General features: G+C 46.3%; 1 protein-coding gene across 2 annotated transcripts in view; it reads right to left on the reverse strand.

Annotated features, from left to right (window-relative positions):
• The window catches only part of LOC128703144 (uncharacterized), a 226,303-nt gene that overhangs the window by 81,466 nt on the left and 127,517 nt on the right, over positions 1-17,320 (reverse strand). For both annotated transcript variants that reach the window (XM_070103247.1, XM_070103248.1), the window contains exon 4: positions 639-796. In XM_070103247.1, the coding sequence (XP_069959348.1) occupies positions 639-796 (158 nt within the window). The remainder of the gene's footprint in view (positions 1-638; positions 797-17,320) is intronic.

Genomic DNA, 17,320 nt, shown 5'->3' on the forward strand with positions numbered 1-17,320 from the left:
AGAGTATGGCTTCCGTTTTCCCGAGGTGTAACGATAGTTTGTTGTCTACTAGCCTTTTGTTGCAGACTCCAGTTCCAGTGTTATTACATTAGCTATATCTTGTGGGTTTTTACCTGATACTAACAGATCACTGTCATCTGCACACAGTAGGTGTTTGCACTTGACACTGATGGGCATGTCGTTTACATGACTTAAGAATATTAAGGGACCCAGAATACTACCTTGGGGAACTCCACATGCTATCGGCAGGATTTCTGATTCTGTTTTGTTGATTTTGACAATTTGTTTCCTGTTGCTAAGGTAGGACTTAAACCAGTCTACAGAACTTATGCCGATATCATGAAGTTTCTTACATAATATATTGTGGTTGACAGTATTGAAGGCCTATCGACATCTCAGTTCTCATGTAATCCAACAGATTAATTAGGGAGGTGTCGGTTGAGTAAGATTTCCTGAAGCCTGACTGGTAACTATGGAGAATTTTGTTGTCATTAAGAAACTTAACTACTTAACAGTACACCGCCCTCTCTAGAACTTTGGATATCACACTGTCAGCAACGAGGGACTGACCACCTCAAACTACGTTTCAGAATAAAGATATCTAACTCTTGTACATGTGTCTATGTAATCTGAGTTACCTGAAATTTTATAGCAGGACTCTCTGAAGAAGAGGTATCCATCAGGAGTGAGCCAAGAGAGGATCTTGCTGAGCACTTGAGCACACTCATTGTCACTCAGGTACATAAAGAGCCAGTTGCTGAACACCAAATCAAACGATGCTGTAGGCAAGTCTAGTCTGTTGAAGGCACAGATGAGGAAGAGAAGTAGAACAAATGTTAACTTGAATATTGTCACTCAAACTAACCTCCTTACTGAAAGTCCCATCTTTAATATATAGGCTTACGCTTTAACTTTAGAAAGTAAACTAACCTATTGAACTGTTTATGATTTTGATTTTACTCTCGCACCCACCCTCACCTCTACCTCTCGCACACCCTCACCTCTACCTCTCGCACACCCTCACCTCTACCTCTCGCACACCCTCACCTCTACCTCTCGCACACCCTCACCTCTACCTCTTGCACACCCTCACCTCTACCTCTCGCACACCCTCACCTCTACCTCTCGCACACCCTCACCTCTACCTCTCGCACACCCTCACCTCTACCTCTCGCACACCCTCACCTCTACCTCTCGCACACCCTCACCTCTACCTCTCGCACACCCTCACCTCTACCTCTCGCACACCCTCACCTCTACCTCTCGCACACCCTCACCTCTACCTCTCGCACACCCTCACCTCTACCTCTCGCACACCCTCACCTCTACCTCTTGCACACCCTCACCTCTACCTCTCGCACACCCTCACCTCTACCTCTCGCACACCCTCACCTCTACCTCTCGCACACCCTCACCTCTACCTCTCGCACACCCTCACCTCTACCTCTCGCACACCCTCACCTCTACCTCTCGCACACCCTCACCTCTACCTCTCGCACACCCTCACCTCTACCTCTCGCACACCCTCACCTCTACCTCTCGCACACCCTCACCTCTACCTCTCGCACACCCTCACCTCTACCTCTCGCACACCCTCACCTCTACCTCTCGCACACCCTCACCTCTACCTCTTGCACACCCTCACCTCTACCTCTCGCACACCCTCACCTCTACCTCTTGCACACCCTCACCTCTACCTCTCGCACACCCTCACCTCTACCTCTTGCACACCCTCACCTCTACCTCTCGCACACCCTCACCTCTACCTCTCGCACACCCTCACCTCTACCTCTCGCACACCCTCACCTCTACCTCTCGCACACCCTCACCTCTACCTCTCGCACACCCTCACCTCTACCTCTCGCACACCCTCACCTCTACCTCTCGCACACCCTCACCTCTACCTCTCGCACACCCTCACCTCTACCTCTCGCACACCCTCACCTCTACCTCTTGCACACCCTCACCTCTACCTCTCGCACACCCTCACCTCTACCTCTCGCACACCCTCACCTCTACCTCTCGCACACCCTCACCTCTACCTCTTGCACACCCTCACCTCTACCTCTCGCACACCCTCACCTCTACCTCTCGCACACCCTCACCTCTACCTCTCGCACACCCTCACCTCTACCTCTCGCACACCCTCACCTCTACCTCTTGCACACCCTCACCTCTACCTCTCGCACACCCTCACTTCTACCTCTCGCACACCCTCACCTCTACCTCTTGCACACCCTCACCTCTACCTCTTGCACACCCTCACCTCTACCTCTTGCACACCCTCACCTCTACCTCTCGCACACCCTCACCTCTACCTCTCGCACACAAACAACTCTACCACTCGCACACCCTCACCTCTACCTCTTGCACGCCCTCACCTCTACCTCTCGCACACCCTCACCTCTACCTCTCGCACACCCTCACCTCTACCTCTTGCACACCCTCACCTCTACCTCTTGCACACCCTCACCTCTACCTCTTGCACACCCTCACCTCTACCTCTCGCACACCCTCACCTCTACCTCTCGCACACCCTCACCTCTACCTCTCGCACACCCTCACCTCTACCTCTCGCACACCCTCACCTCTACCTCTCGCACACCCTCACCTCTACCTCTCGCACACCCTCACCTCTACCTCTTGCACACCCTCACCTCTACCTCTCGCACACCCTCACCTCTACCTCTCGCACACCCTCACCTCTACCTCTCGCACACCCTCACCTCTACCTCTCGCACACCCTCACCTCTACCTCTCGCACACCCTCACCTCTACCTCTCGCACACCCTCACCTCTACCTCTCGCACACCCTCACCTCTACCTCTCGCACACCCTCACCTCTACCTCTTGCACACGCTCACCTCTACCTCTCGCACACCCTCACCTCTACCTCTCGCACACCCTCACCTCTACCTCTTGCACACCCTCACCTCTACCTCTTGCACACCCTCACCTCTACCTCTTGCACACCCTCACCTCTACCTCTCGCACACCCTCACCTCTACCTCTCGCACACCCTCACCTCTACCTCTCGCACACCCTCACCTCTACCTCTCGCACACCCTCACCTCTACCTCTTGCACACCCTCACCTCTACCTCTTGCACACCCTCGCCTCTACCTCTTGCACACCCTCACCTCTACCTCTCGCACACCCTCACCTCTACCTCTCGCACACCCTCACCTCTACCTCTCGCACACCCTCACCTCTACCTCTCGCACACCCTCACCTCTACCTCTCGCACACCCTCACCTCTACCTCTCGCACACCCTCACCTCTACCTCTTGCACACGCTCACCTCTACCTCTCGCACACCCTCACCTCTACCTCTCGCACACCCTCACCTCTACCTCTTGCACACCCTCACCTCTACCTCTTGCACACCCTCACCTCTACCTCTTGCACACCCTCACCTCTACCTCTCGCACACCCTCACCTCTACCTCTCGCACACCCTCACCTCTACCTCTAGCACACCCTCACCTCTACCTCTCGCACACCCTCACCTCTACCTCTTGCACACCCTCACCTCTACCTCTTGCACACCCTCGCCTCTACCTCTTGCACACCCTCACCTCTACCTCTCGCACACCCTCACCTCTACCTCTCGCACACCCTCACCTCTACCTCTCGCACACCCTCACCTCTACCTCTCGCACACCCTCACCTCTACCTCTCGCACACCCTCACCTCTACCTCTCGCACACCCTTACAGCGCTGTATAACTCAAACTGGTTTCAAGTATTAAGTGAATATTCTATTAATCAGGATCCTGGAGTTTACCTGGAGAGAGTTTCGGGGGTCAACGCCCCCGCGGCCCGGCCTGTGACCAGGCCTCCTGGTGGATCAGCGCCTGATCAACCAGGCTGTTGCTGCTGGCTGCACGCAAACCAACGTACGAGCCACAGCCCGGCTGATCAGGAACTGTCTTTAGGTGCTTGTCCAGTGCCAGCTTGAAGACTGCCAGGGGTCTGTTGGTAATCCCCCTTATGTGTGCTGGGAGGCAGTTGAACAGTCTCGGGCCCCTGACACTTATTGTATGGTCTCTTAACGTGCTAGTGACACCCCTGCTTTTCATTGGGGGGATGGTGCATCGTCTGCCAAGTCTTTTGCTTTCGTAGTGAGTGATTTTCGTGTGCAAGTTTGGTACTAGTCCCTCTAGGATTTTCCAGGTGTATATAATCATGTATCTCTCCCTCCTGCGTTCCAGGGAATACAGGTTTAGAAACCTCAAGCGCTCCCAGTAATTGAGGTGTTTTATCTCCGTTATGCGCGCCGTGAAAGTTCTCTGTACATTTTCTAGGTCGGCAATTTCACCTGCCTTGAAAGGTGCTGTTAGAGTGCAGCAATATTCCAGCCTAGATAGAACAAGTGACCTGAAGAGTGTCATCATGGGCTTGGCCTCCCTAGTTTTGAAGGTTCTCATTATCCATCCTGTCATTTTTCTAGCAGATGCGATTGATACAATGTTATGGTCCTTGAAGGTGAGATCCTCCGACATAATCACTCCTAGGTCTTTGACGTTGGTGTTTCGCTCTATTTTGTGGCCAGAATTTGTTTTGTACTCTGATGAAGATTTAATTTCCTCATGTTTACCATATCTGAGTAATTGAAATTTCTCATCGTTGAACTTCATATTGTTTTCTGCAGCCCACTGAAAGATTTGGTTGATGTCCGCCTGGAGCCTTGCAGTGTCTGCAATGGAAGACACTGTCATGCAGATTCGGGTGTCATCTGCAAAGGAAGACACGGTGCTGTGGCTGACATCCTTGTCTATGTCGGATATGAGGATGAGGAACAAGATGGGAGCTAGTACTGTGCCTTGTGGGACAGAGCTTTTCACCGTAGCTGCCTCGGACTTTACTCTGTTGACGACTACTCTCTGTGTTCTGTTAGTGAGGAAATTATAGATCCATCGACCGACTTTTCCTGTTATTCCTTTAGCGCGCATTTTGTGCGCTATTACGCCATGGTCACACTTGTCGAAGGCTTTTGCAAAGTCTGTATATATTACATCTGCATTCTTTTTGTCTTCTAGTGCATTTAGGACCTTGTCGTAGTGATCCAGTAGTTGAGACAGACAGGAGCGACCTGTTCTAAACCCATGTTGCCCTGGGTTGTGTAACTGATGGGTTTCTAGATGGGTGGTGATCTTGCTTCTTAGGACCCTTTCAAAGATTTTTATGATATGGGATGTTAGTGCTATTGGTCTGTAGTTCTTTGCTGTTGCTTTACTGCCCCCTTTGTGGAGTGGGGCTATGTCTGTTGTTTTTAGTAACTGAGGGACGACCCCCGTGTCCATGCTCCCTCTCCATAGGATGGAAAAGGCTCGTGATAGGGGCTTCTTGCAGTTCTTGATGAACACAGAGTTCCATGAGTCTGGCCCTGGGGCAGAGTGCATGGGCATGTCATTTATCGCCTGTTCGAAGTCATTTGGCGTCAGGATAACATCGGATAGGCTTGTGTTAGTCAAATTTTGTGGCTCTCTCATAAAAAATTCATTTTGGTCTTCGACTCTCAGTCTGGTTAGCGGCTTGCTAAAAACTGAGTCATATTGGGACTTGAGTAGCTCACTCATTTCCTTGCTGTCATCTGTGTAGGACCCATCTTGTTTAAGTAGGGGCCCAATACTGGACGTTGTTCTCGATTTTGATTTGGCATAGGAGAAGAAATACTTTGGGTTTCTTTCGATTTCATTTATGGCTTTTAGTTCTTCCCGCGATTCCTGACTCCTAAAGGATTCTTTTAGCTTAAGTTCGATGCTTGCTATTTCTCTGACCAGTGTCTCCCTGCGCATTTCAGATATATTGACCTCTTTTAGCCGCTCTGTTATTCTTTTCCGTCGCCTGTAAAGGGAGCGCCTGTCTCTTTCTATTTTACATCTACTCCTCCTTTTTCTTAGAGGAATAAGCCTTGTGCATACATCGAGTGCCACCGAGTTAATCTGTTCTAGGCATAAGTTTGGGTCTGTGTTGCTTAGTATATCTTCCCAGCTTATATCGGTTAGGACTTGGTTTACTTGGTCCCACTTTATGTTTTTGTTATTGAAGTTGAATTTGGTGAATGCTCCCTCATGACTAGTCTCATTTTGTCGGTCTGGGGCTCCATGCATACATGTCTGAACCTCAATTATGTTGTGATCTGAGTATATTGTTTTTGATATGGTGACATTTCTTATCAGATCATCATTGTTAGTGAAGATGAGGTCTAGTGTATTCTCCAGTCTTGTAGGCTCTATTATTTGCTGGTTTAAATTGAATTTTGTGCAGAGATTTAAAAGCTCGTGTGAGTGTGAGTTTTCATCAGAGCTGCCTCCTGGTGTTATTTCTGCAACAATATTATTTGCTATATTCCTCCATTTTAGGTGCCTTAAGTTGAAATCCCCCAGGAGCAAGATGTTGGGTGCAGGAGCTGGAAGATTTTCCAGACAGTGGTCAATTTTTAACAGCTGTTCCTGGAATTGCTGGGATGTTGCATCCGGAGGCTTGTAGACTACCACAATGACTAGGTTTTGGTTCTCGACCTTTACTGCTAAAACTTCCACTACGTCATTTGAGGCATTAAGCAGTTCTGTGCAAACAAGTGACTCTGCAATGTACAGGCCAACCCCCCCCTTTTGCCTGTTCACTCTGTCACATCTGTATAGGTTGTAACCTGGGATCCATACTTCGTTGTCCAAGTGATCCTTTATGTGGGTCTCAGTGAAAGCCGCGAACATTGCCTTTGCCTCTGCAAGCAGTCCACGGATGAAAGGTATTTTGTTGTTTGTAGCTGGCTTTAGACCCTGTATATTTGCAAAGAAGAATGTTATCGGACTGGTGGTATTGTTGGTACTGGGGGGGGATTTTTTTTCCGGCATTAGTATCTGTATCTGTTGGTTTGGAGTGGAGGCCATCGACTGTGGTTCCACTCCAGGAATGACTGGATTTGGTGTACGATTTCTGCCATTTCCTGCCAGTTTTTTTTCCTTCCTGGCACTAAAAAACCTCTCCCTCTTGAGTGGCTGTGGCTACCCAGGTTTTCCCCTGGCCTGGATGTTTTGTATCTTTTTGTCCCCTTTAGATGGTATGCCTGGCAATTTAAGTTATAGCACAGTCTTTCCTGTACTGAAGAGGTACACATTTCAGGGTGAAAAAGCTTACAGGAAGGGAGTTTGCATTTTCCTGTTTTCATATGGGCATGGCATTTTCTAGGGTGGTCATAGTTGCATGTCCCATCTGTTTTTCCAGATTTCCCATGCCAGCAGATACCAAGTGCATAGTATGTGCACAGTCTTGGTTTCCGCTTGCCTTGGGTTTCTGTGACTGTATTCCCTGTTGGTGCATGTTTCCCTGTCTTACTTCTATCCTCCCTAGCACCAACAATGGAGCTCCCACCAGTTGTTTTTGGTAATTTATCCTCACTATTGCTATTGGAGTCCTCTTGTTTGCTATTTCCTGCGGTATTTCTAGTTTGCAATATTGGTTTTATCTTATCTTTGACTACACTTGTTTCCCTACTATGGCTCCTGTCCCCTATGAGGTCATTTATATGTATTCCTTCCTGCGTATAATTCCCGACTCCCTGGACAATATCTCCAGCTTCACCATTTCTGTCTCCCAGGACAGTATCTCCAGCTTCACCATTTCTGTCTCCCAGGACAGCACCTCCAGCTTCACCATTACTGTCTCCCAGGACAGTATCTCCAGCTTCACCATTTCTGTCTCCCAGGACAGCACCTCCAGCTTCACCATTTCTGTCTCCCAGGACAGTATCTCCAGCTTCACCATTTCTGTCTCCCAGGACAGCACCTCCAGCTTCACCATTACTGTCTCCCAGGACAGCACCTCCAGCTTCACCATTACTGTCTCCCAGGACAGCACCTCCAGCTTCACCATTACTGTCTCCCAGGACAGCACCTCCAGCTTCACCATTACTGTCTCCCAGGACAGCACTATCAGCCCCACATTTACTGACTACCAGGACATCACCTCCAGCCTTACAGTTTATGACTACATGGCCAGTATCAAGGGCAGTACCATTCAGCCCAGACATTTTATGTTCCCATCTGTTGTAGAAAGCTTCCAGGTTTTCTATGAAAGCAGCTTTGATGTTGTCCTCTTTTAATACCCTTGTGATTTTAGTCCACAGTTTTTCCTCATTTGAGCATACCCAAAAACACTTCTCTGTTTTAATACTGCTTGTAGCTAGTTCTGGGATATCTGCACAAGGGGCGTGACACCAATTTCCACAAAAATGACAATTTATCCATGTGGAAGCCCGTTTGTTTGACTGACCACAGACTACACAGGGCTTCATAATGATTTGAATGGTTGATTTACTGCAATTCTACTAGCAACCTCTTGAAAATTCTATTAATAACCTTAAATGAAGCTCTAGCTATTTGTATTTCTGTTTCTAACTCTTTTTGTATATTGGACAGCTTACCGTCACGTTCCTGATTTTTAATGTTTGTGTTTATAGGGCGCCTACAACCCCATCCGTTTACAGTCTGCTTTATTGTCCAACGAAACTGTTTGAAACCAGTCCCGGGTTCGGACCAGTCAAGGGTTCGGACCAGGCAAGGGTTCGGGCCAGACGATCTGCTCTGATCAGTGGGTCACTTATTTTAAAACATACTGGTCGGTGACTTGAGCTAACACATGAAGGATCTACTGGAAATTATCTACCCGAGTAATATGTGATTTGACTGATACAAAAGTATAACTTGCGTGTTGAAGAGCCGGTGATATCTGGCAGCTCCTACAATGACGAACGGTCACCTCCTTGTTTATCAATCGCTGTATCTGGCTTTTCTCTTTTTTTTTTTTTTTTTTTCTTTTTTCCGTCTCCACCACAATAAATGCTATATTATCACTATAGTTGACTGGTGCAAATTTTGGAGGAAGGACGCTTTTTCTGTAGTAATAATTGCTTCTCGTTGTGTATATTTCGACTGCTGGTAACTACAGGTTATATGAAATTCACAGTAACGTCTCGTATTTCAAGAAAAAGAAACTAATGAAAGTCACTCCACTCCACTAAGTACCATTATAATACTGGTTAGTTGCTACTACAACACTGTATTCTGCTAATCACTGGTATCACTAGATTATATGCGAGTACACTGGCAAGCCAGGAAGATTATTAAAAAACAGCTGACCTGTGGTAAGTTCTGGCGACTTCTGGCACCTGCCTCTATAGGCTTATCACTTCATTTACAAATTCACCTGTTTTCAAATGACACTTTAGCCTTTATCATCAATATACTAGGGAGCCACTGTAGTATACACTATACACTATGTATACTCAATGTTATCAGGGAGACTTTCTTTCCTCTGACATGAAAAGTTCAATTATTATTTTTTTTCCACACGGGACAGGCCTATGATTCCCCTCTGGCAGTAAACTCTGCTAGTGCACACTAATTCTCCTTTTTTTACTCAGTATATAATGTTTTCCGCCCAAGATTTGTTCCAGGCGCTAGAGGGATGTATCGTATAGGATTGATGACACAAATTAAAGTTCTAGCACGTAAGAGCGACCGTGAAAACACGAAAAACCCGGAGCACAACGAGGCACGCTGACACGCTGGCAGTCGGTCCACTTCCTCATACAAACTTATAGTATAAATCAAATCAGCATTGAATGACCCATATGTGTTTAACACTTTGTGAAAATAATGATGATGATGATGATGATGATAATAATAATAATAATAATAATAATAATAATAATAATAATAATAATAATAATAATAATAATAGTAATAATAATAATAATAATAATAATAATAATAATAATAATAATAATAATAATAATAATAGTAATAATAATAATAATAATAATAATAATAATAATAATAATAATAATAATAATAATAATAATAATAATAATGGACCAGAGACTGCTTGAATTTGTATTTTTAGAGTAAATAATGTAAGTGTTTGTGTGTCCCATCTCTGGAACATCCTGTCTTTGTCCACCTTGTCAGTTCCTCGCAGTATTTTGTATGTTGTTATCATGTCTCCCCTAACCCTCCTGTCCTCCAGGATCGTCAGGTTGATTTCCCTTAAGCTTTCTTCGTAGGACACTTCCCTGAGCTCTGGAAATAGCTTTGTTGCAAACCTTTGCACTTTCTCTAATTTCTTGATGTGCTTGACCAGGTGTGGGTTCTAAACTGGTGCTGCATACTCCAGTATGAGCCTGACGTGCACGGTGTACAGAGTCATGAATGATTCCTTACTGAGGTATCGGAACGCTTTTATCAGGTTTGCCAGGCGCCCATATGCTGCAGCAGTTATCTGGTAGATGTGTGCCTCAGGAGATGTGCTCGGTATTATACTCGCCCCAAGATCGTTTTCCTTCCCTGCAGTCTTCTTTGCCCTTCCCCAATCTTCATTACTTTGCATTTGGCAGGGTTAAATTCGAGGAGCCATTTGCTGGACCAGTCTTTCAGCCTGTCCAAATCTCTTTATAGGCCTGCCTGATCCTCATCCGATTTAATTTTTTCCCATTAACTTCACATGATCTGCAAACGGGGACACTTCTGAGTCTATCCCTTCTGTCATGTCATTCACATATACCAAAAATACCACTGATCCTATGACTGACACATATGGAACCTCGCTCGTCACAGGTGCCCACTCTGACACTTCGTCACGTGCCATGATTCATTGCCTCCCTGTCAGGTATTCTCTGATCCATTGCAGCGTCCTTCCTGTTATGTGTGCCTGATCCTCTAGCTTTTGCACTAATCTCTTGTGAGAAACCGTGTCGAAAGCCTTCTTGCAGTCCAAGAAAATGCAATCTCCCCACCCATCTCTCTTGTGTCTTACTTCCGTTACCTTGTCACAACACACCAGTAGGTTTGTGACACAGGATTTTCCTTCTCTGAATCCGTGCTGGTTGTCGTTTATAAGCTTGTTCTGTTCTAGGTGTTCCACCACTCTCCTCCTGATAATCTTCTCCATGACTTTGCATACTATACACGTCAGTGACACTGGTCTGTAGTTTAGTGCCTCGTTTCTGTCTCCTTTCTTAAAAATGAGGACTACATTTACCATCTTCCATACCTCAGGTAGTTGCCCTATTTCAGTGGATGTGTAATAAAGTTGGTAGAATTACCGACAATATGTAAAGTAAAAGGACACAAGTGCAACTAATGTGACATTTATTGTGGCAACGTTTCGCTCTCCAGGAGCTTTATCAAGCCATTACAAACAATACATGGACACAGAGGGTATATAAAGGCTCTAAGTGAGGTGCAATACTAGTGAGGTACCATTTCGAGGTTCACTAGTGGTAGTAGTAGTAGTAGTAGTAGTAGTAGTAGTAGTAGTAACAAAAATAATACAATATGGAAGAGCAAATAATTCGTACAGTGTTATACTCACCCCAAGATCTTTTTTCCTGAGTGAGGTTTGTAGTCTCTGGCCCCCTAGACTGTATTCTGTCTGCAGTCTTCTGTGCTCTTCCCCTATCTTCATGACTTTGCACTTGGTAGGATTGAACTCCAGGAGCCAGTTGCTGGACCAGGCCTGCAGCCTGTCCAGATCCCTTTGTAGTTCTGCCTAGTCTTCGTCCGATTGGATTCTTCTCATCAACTTCACATCATCTGCAAACAGGGACACTTCGGAGTCTATTCCTTCCATCATGTCATTCACAAATACCAGAAACAGCACCGGTCCTAGGACTGACCCCTGTGGAACCCCGCTCATTACAGGTGCCCACTCTGACACCTTGCCATTTACCATGACTCACTGTTGTCTTCCTAACAGGTATTCCCTAATCCATTGTAGTGCCTTTCCTGTTATCCCTGCCTGGTCCTCCAGCTTTTGGAACTGTCTCAAATGCCTTCTTACACTCCAAGAAAATGCAATCTACCCACCATTCTCTCTCTTGTCTTACTGCTGTCACCCTGTCATAGAACTCTAGTAGGTTTTTAAAACAGGATTTCCTGTCCCTGAAACCATGCTGGCTGTCGCCGATAAGCTCATTCCTTTCTAGGTGTTCCACCGTTCTTCTCCTGATAATATTCTCTATGACTTTGCATACTATACATGTCAGTGACATTGGTCTGCAGTTTAATGCTTCGTGTCTATCTCCTTTTTTGAAAAATTGAGACTACATTTGCTGTCTTCCATACCTCAGGTAGTCGCGCTGTTTCGATAGATGTGTTGAATATTGTTGTTAGGGGTACACATAGATAGTGCCTCTGCTCCCTCTCTCAGGACCATTGGAGAGATGTTATCTGGCCCCATCGCCTTTGAGGTATCAAGCTCCCTTAGCAGCCTCTTCACTTATTCCTCAGTTGTATGTATTGTGTCCAACACTTGATGGTGTGCCCCACCTCTCTGTCTTTCTGGAGTCCCTTCTGTCTCCTCTTTGAATCTCATGTTGAGTTCCTCACATACTTCACTTTCGTTTCTTGTGATCTCTCCTTCCTTCCTCAGTCTGATTACCTGGTCCTTGACTGTTATTTTCCTCCTGATGTGGGTGTACAACAGCTTCAGGTTAGATTTGGCTTTCGCTGCTATATCATTTTCATATTATCGCTGGGCCTCCCCTCTTACCTGTGCATATTCATTTCTGGCTCTACGAATACTCTACTTATTCTAGTGGGTCCTTTGCCTTCTATACTTCCATTCTCTAGCACACTTGGTTTAGACCTCTCTACACCTTTGAGTGAACGAAGGGCTCATCCTGGCTTTCTCGTTATTTATGTTGCCCTTGGGTACAAACCTCTCAACTTCCTTGCATACTGTTGTCACACATCCCATCATCTCTTTTACCGACTTCTCTGTCAGTTCTTTGTCCCACTGAACCCCATGTAGGAAATTTTTCATGCCTGTGTAGTCCTCTCTCTTGTAGTTTGGCATCATTTGTCTTGCCCTTCCTGTATACCTCTCCACTTATATCTCTACTATGTATTCGAAGCTCAGAACCAAATGATCATTGACCCCAAGGAGCCTCTCATATGTGATGTCCTCAATGTCTGCCCTACTCAAGGTGAATACTAGATCCAGTTTTGCTGGTTCATCCTCTCCTCTCTCTCTGGTAGTGTCCCTTACGTGTTGGTACATGAGGTTTTCCAGTACCACCTCCATCATCTTAGCCTTCCACGTTTCTGGGCCCCCATGTGGCTCCAGGTTCTCCCAGTCGATTTCTTCGTGGTTGAAGTTACCCATAATCAGCAGCTTTGCCCTGATCGCATGAGCCCTTCTGGGCATCTCAGCTAGTGTGTCAACCGTCGCTCTATTGCTCTCATCATGCTCTTGCCTTGGCCTCCTACTGTTCTGTGGTGGGTTATACATCACTGCAATTACCACATTGGGACCTCCAGACTGAAGTGTTCCTATTATGTAGTCTCTTGCTTCTCTGTTTTCTCTCTCCAGCTAATCAAAATCCCTCCACCCCTTCGTTCCCTCTGTCTTTTCTCAGGATCTAATATCCTGTTGGAAAGATGGCATTTGTTGTCATTCCTGTGAGCTTGGTTTCTGTGAGAGCTATGATGTCCAGTGATGCCTCTTTGACTCTTTCATGCCACTCCTCCCACTTATTCGTTATTCCATAAGCGTTAGTGTATGATACCTTCAGTTTCCTCTCCAACACTGTGTTCTGGGGGGTCTGTGAGGGTGGGGGACCTGACAGTGTGCTGTGGGATTCTACAGCATAGTGTAGAGGGGGGGGGGCTGTAAGTTTGGTTTGTGGTTTGTGTTGGGATAGTTTGTTTGGTCGTTGGATTCTAGGGGTGATTCTGTGTGTACATGTGCTTGTTGCTCTGCCCTGCTCTGGTTGTCCTCTGCTGATTCTGTCCTTGTCTCTCTTCCTATCCCCTTTTGCTTGTGTGTTCTCTCCCTCAACTGTTGTCATTCTGTTTTTGTTCTGTATCAGTCTAGGAACACCCTGTTGTATGTTGACGATTTCTTCAGCCATGGCTTCTCTTGCAGGATCGTGTTTCACACCGTTTCTGTCTTTAAAATGAGCTTGATCAGATGATTTCTCCCCTTCAAGTACCCCCCTATTCTCTGGAAATTAACTATCTCAGTCATGTCTTCCTTGCCTATTTCTTTGATGACGTTTTCAATCTCCTATTTTTCTTTCTGCTGTCTTTCATTGTGCATCCTCCCCTCGCTCTCCTGAAGCCCGTGAACAGACACTGACCTCTCCCTCTCCTCCTCCCATTGCCTTTCCTCTGTGTCTCTGTGTCCCATTGGTACATGACCATTTTTTTCTTGTTGTTCCCTGTAGCTCTTGGTGGCATGTTCGTGCCTCTGGATGGGATCTATCCCCCTCTCCACCTTCTCCCCCCTCTCTTACTGCTATCCTTGCTCCCAACTGCTCTCCCCCTTCATTCCTCGGCCCTGCTTGGTAGTCTGATAGGGCCTTAGCATAAGTCATGTCTCTTTCTTTCCATTGGGCTCCTCGTTCAGTAGGGGTGTACCTGCTTCAGATGCTGTGTCTCCTCTTGGCACTAGCCCTGTAACTCACTTCAGAGTATTTACCTCGTGTGTGTGTGTGTGTGTGTGTGTGTGTGTGTGTGTGTACCCGCCTAATTTTGGCTGCAGGGGTCTACTCATAGCTCCTGGCCCTGCCTCCACTACACCACTTCAGGCTGTTCCACTGCCTGACAACTCTATGACTGATGAAGTATTTCCTAACATCCCTGTGACTCATCTGAGTTTTCAACTTCCGGTTGTCACCCCTTGTTGCTGTGTCACATCTCTGAAACATTCTGTCTCCATCCACTTTGTCAATTCTTCTCAGTATTTTATAAATCGTTATCATGTCATCCCCCTTCCCTCCTGTCCTCCAGTGTTGTCAGGTTGAGTTCCCTTAATCTTTCCTCGTGGGACAAACCCCTCAGCTCCAGGACTAGTCTTGTTGCAAATCTTTGCACTTTCTAATTTCTTGACGTGTTTGACCAGGTGTGGGTTCCATACTGGTGCTGCATACTCCAATATAGGCCTGCTGTACATGGTGTACAGTGTGATGAATGACTCTTTACATAGATGTCAAATTGCTATACTCAGGTTTTCCAGGAGCCTGTATGCTGCAGCAGTTATTTGGTTGATGTGCACCTCGGGAGATGTGCTCGATATGATGCTCATCCCAAGATCTTTTTCCTTGAGTGAATTTGGCAGCCTGTGACTTCTTAGATTGTACTCTGTCTGCAATCTCCTTTGTCCTTCCCCAAGCTTCATAACTTTGCACTTGCCTAAGTTAAACTACAGGAGTCATTTGTCACTCCAGGCTTATAGCCTGACCAAATTTCCTTGTAGGTTTACCTGATTCTCGTCCACTTGTAGTCTCATGAGCTTCACATCGTCTGTGAACAGAGACACCTCTGACTATCCCTTCCAGACCTAGGACTGACCCTTGTGGAACCCCAATCAACACATGCACCCTCTCTCACAGCTCGTCACGTACTGACACACGTTTCCTTCCTGTCAGGTATTCCCTGACCCACTGCAGTACTCTTCCTCCTATTTATGCCAGCTCCTCTAGCTTTTCAACCAGTCTCTTGTGTGGAACTGTGTCGGTTTTTTTTTATAATCCAAGAAGATGCAGTCTACCCATCCCTCTCTCTCTCCTGTCTTACTTCTGTTACCTTTTCATAGAATTCGAGTAGGTTTGTGATGCAGGATTACCCTTCCATGAAGCCGTGCTGGTTGTCATGTACGAGTCCATTCCTTTCTACATGTTCCATCACTCTTTTTCCTTATAATCTTCTCCATAACTTTATATACAAAACATGTCGGCGACACTGATCTATATTTTAGTGGACCCTGTCAGTCTTTTTTCTTAAAAGTCAGTACTACATTTGCTATCTTCAACACCTTATGCAGTTGCCCCGTTTCGATAGATTTATTAAAGATTGTTGTTAGTGGCACACATCTGCTCCCTCTCTCAGGACCCTAGGAAGATATCTGGGCCCACTGCCTTCGCTGTATCTAGTTCTCCTAGCAGTTTCTTCACCTCGGTTGTGTGCACTGTGTTCAGCACTTGCTGGTGCACCCTACGACCTCGTTTTGCTGCAAGTTTCTCTGTCTCCACTGTGAATACCTCATTGAATCATGAGCTGAGCTCTTCATGTACTTTCTGATCATTCCCTGTGAACTCCCCTCTTTCCTTCCTCAGCCTGTTTACCTGGTCCTTGACTGTTGTTTTCCTCTTGATGTGGCTGTATAACAACTTTGGGTCAGATTTAGCTTTTGATGCAATGTCATTCTCGTATTGATGCTGGGCTTCTCTTCTCATCCATGCATATTCATTTCTGGCTCTTCGGCTCAACTCCCTGTTTTCTTGGGTCCTTTGCCTTCTATACACTACGTTCATTCCTTGCACTATATAGCCCCTTAGCATTTTCAGATATTGTAAAGGGAAGTCTTCAGGACTCTGCCGAGTGGACCTCCAGCAATTACTATTAAGATTCTTTCAAGTCTCTTAAGACCCAAAAGGTAAAGATCTTCAGAACCTTCAAGACTCCGCTGAGAGGGCCCCTTCCGTTCTTTCTCCTCAGGGTAAACTTCGACTCTACGATTAAACACAGGTTGAAGTTCACCATAATACACGACCCAAAAGGTAAAGACCTTCAGAACCTTCAAGACTCCGCTGAGAGGGCCCCTTCCGTTCTTTCTCCTCAGGGGAACTTCGACTCTACGCTTAAAACGAGGTTGAAGTTCACCATAATAGACACACTGTGGAAATTTAACGTAGCATCGTTGGTCTACATCAACAGCTTCTGCACTGCCCAATATCGCTACACAGGCCAAACTTCAGAGATGTTCCTGCAGACAAATATAGAAGCTAGAGGTTAAACTAAGAAGGTTGATCTCCTGCCTTCTATACTTTCTCCTTACTCTTGTACACTTGGCTTTGGCCTCTTCACACCTCTGGCTAAACCATGGGCTCACTCTGGTGTTCTCGTTGTTTCTGTTGCCCCTTATTACGAACTCACTGCACTTCATGAAGGAATTGCCTCATACTTGAGTAATCCCCTTTTTGGAAATTTGGCTTCTGTCCTCGGCTGCTTCACCCTCCATTGTTAACTGTACTATGTATTCAAAACTCAAGTCCACGTGATCACTAGGGCCTAGGGGCCTTTCGTGTGTGATATCCCCTATGTTTGAACTGCTCATGGTGAATATGAGGTCTAGCTTTGCTGGTTCATCATCTCTTCTCTCTTTGGTTGTGTCCTTAACATGTTGGTACACGAAGTTTTCCAGTACCACATCCAGCATCTTGGCTTTCCATGTCTCTTGTCCCCCATGTGGCTCCAGATTCTCCCAGTCAATCTCTTTATGGTTGAAATCCCCCATGATAAGTAACTTTGC

The sequence above is a fragment of the Cherax quadricarinatus genome, chromosome 85, assembly GCF_038502225.1.
Source record: "Cherax quadricarinatus isolate ZL_2023a chromosome 85, ASM3850222v1, whole genome shotgun sequence".
Lineage (NCBI taxonomy): Eukaryota > Metazoa > Arthropoda > Malacostraca > Decapoda > Parastacidae > Cherax > Cherax quadricarinatus.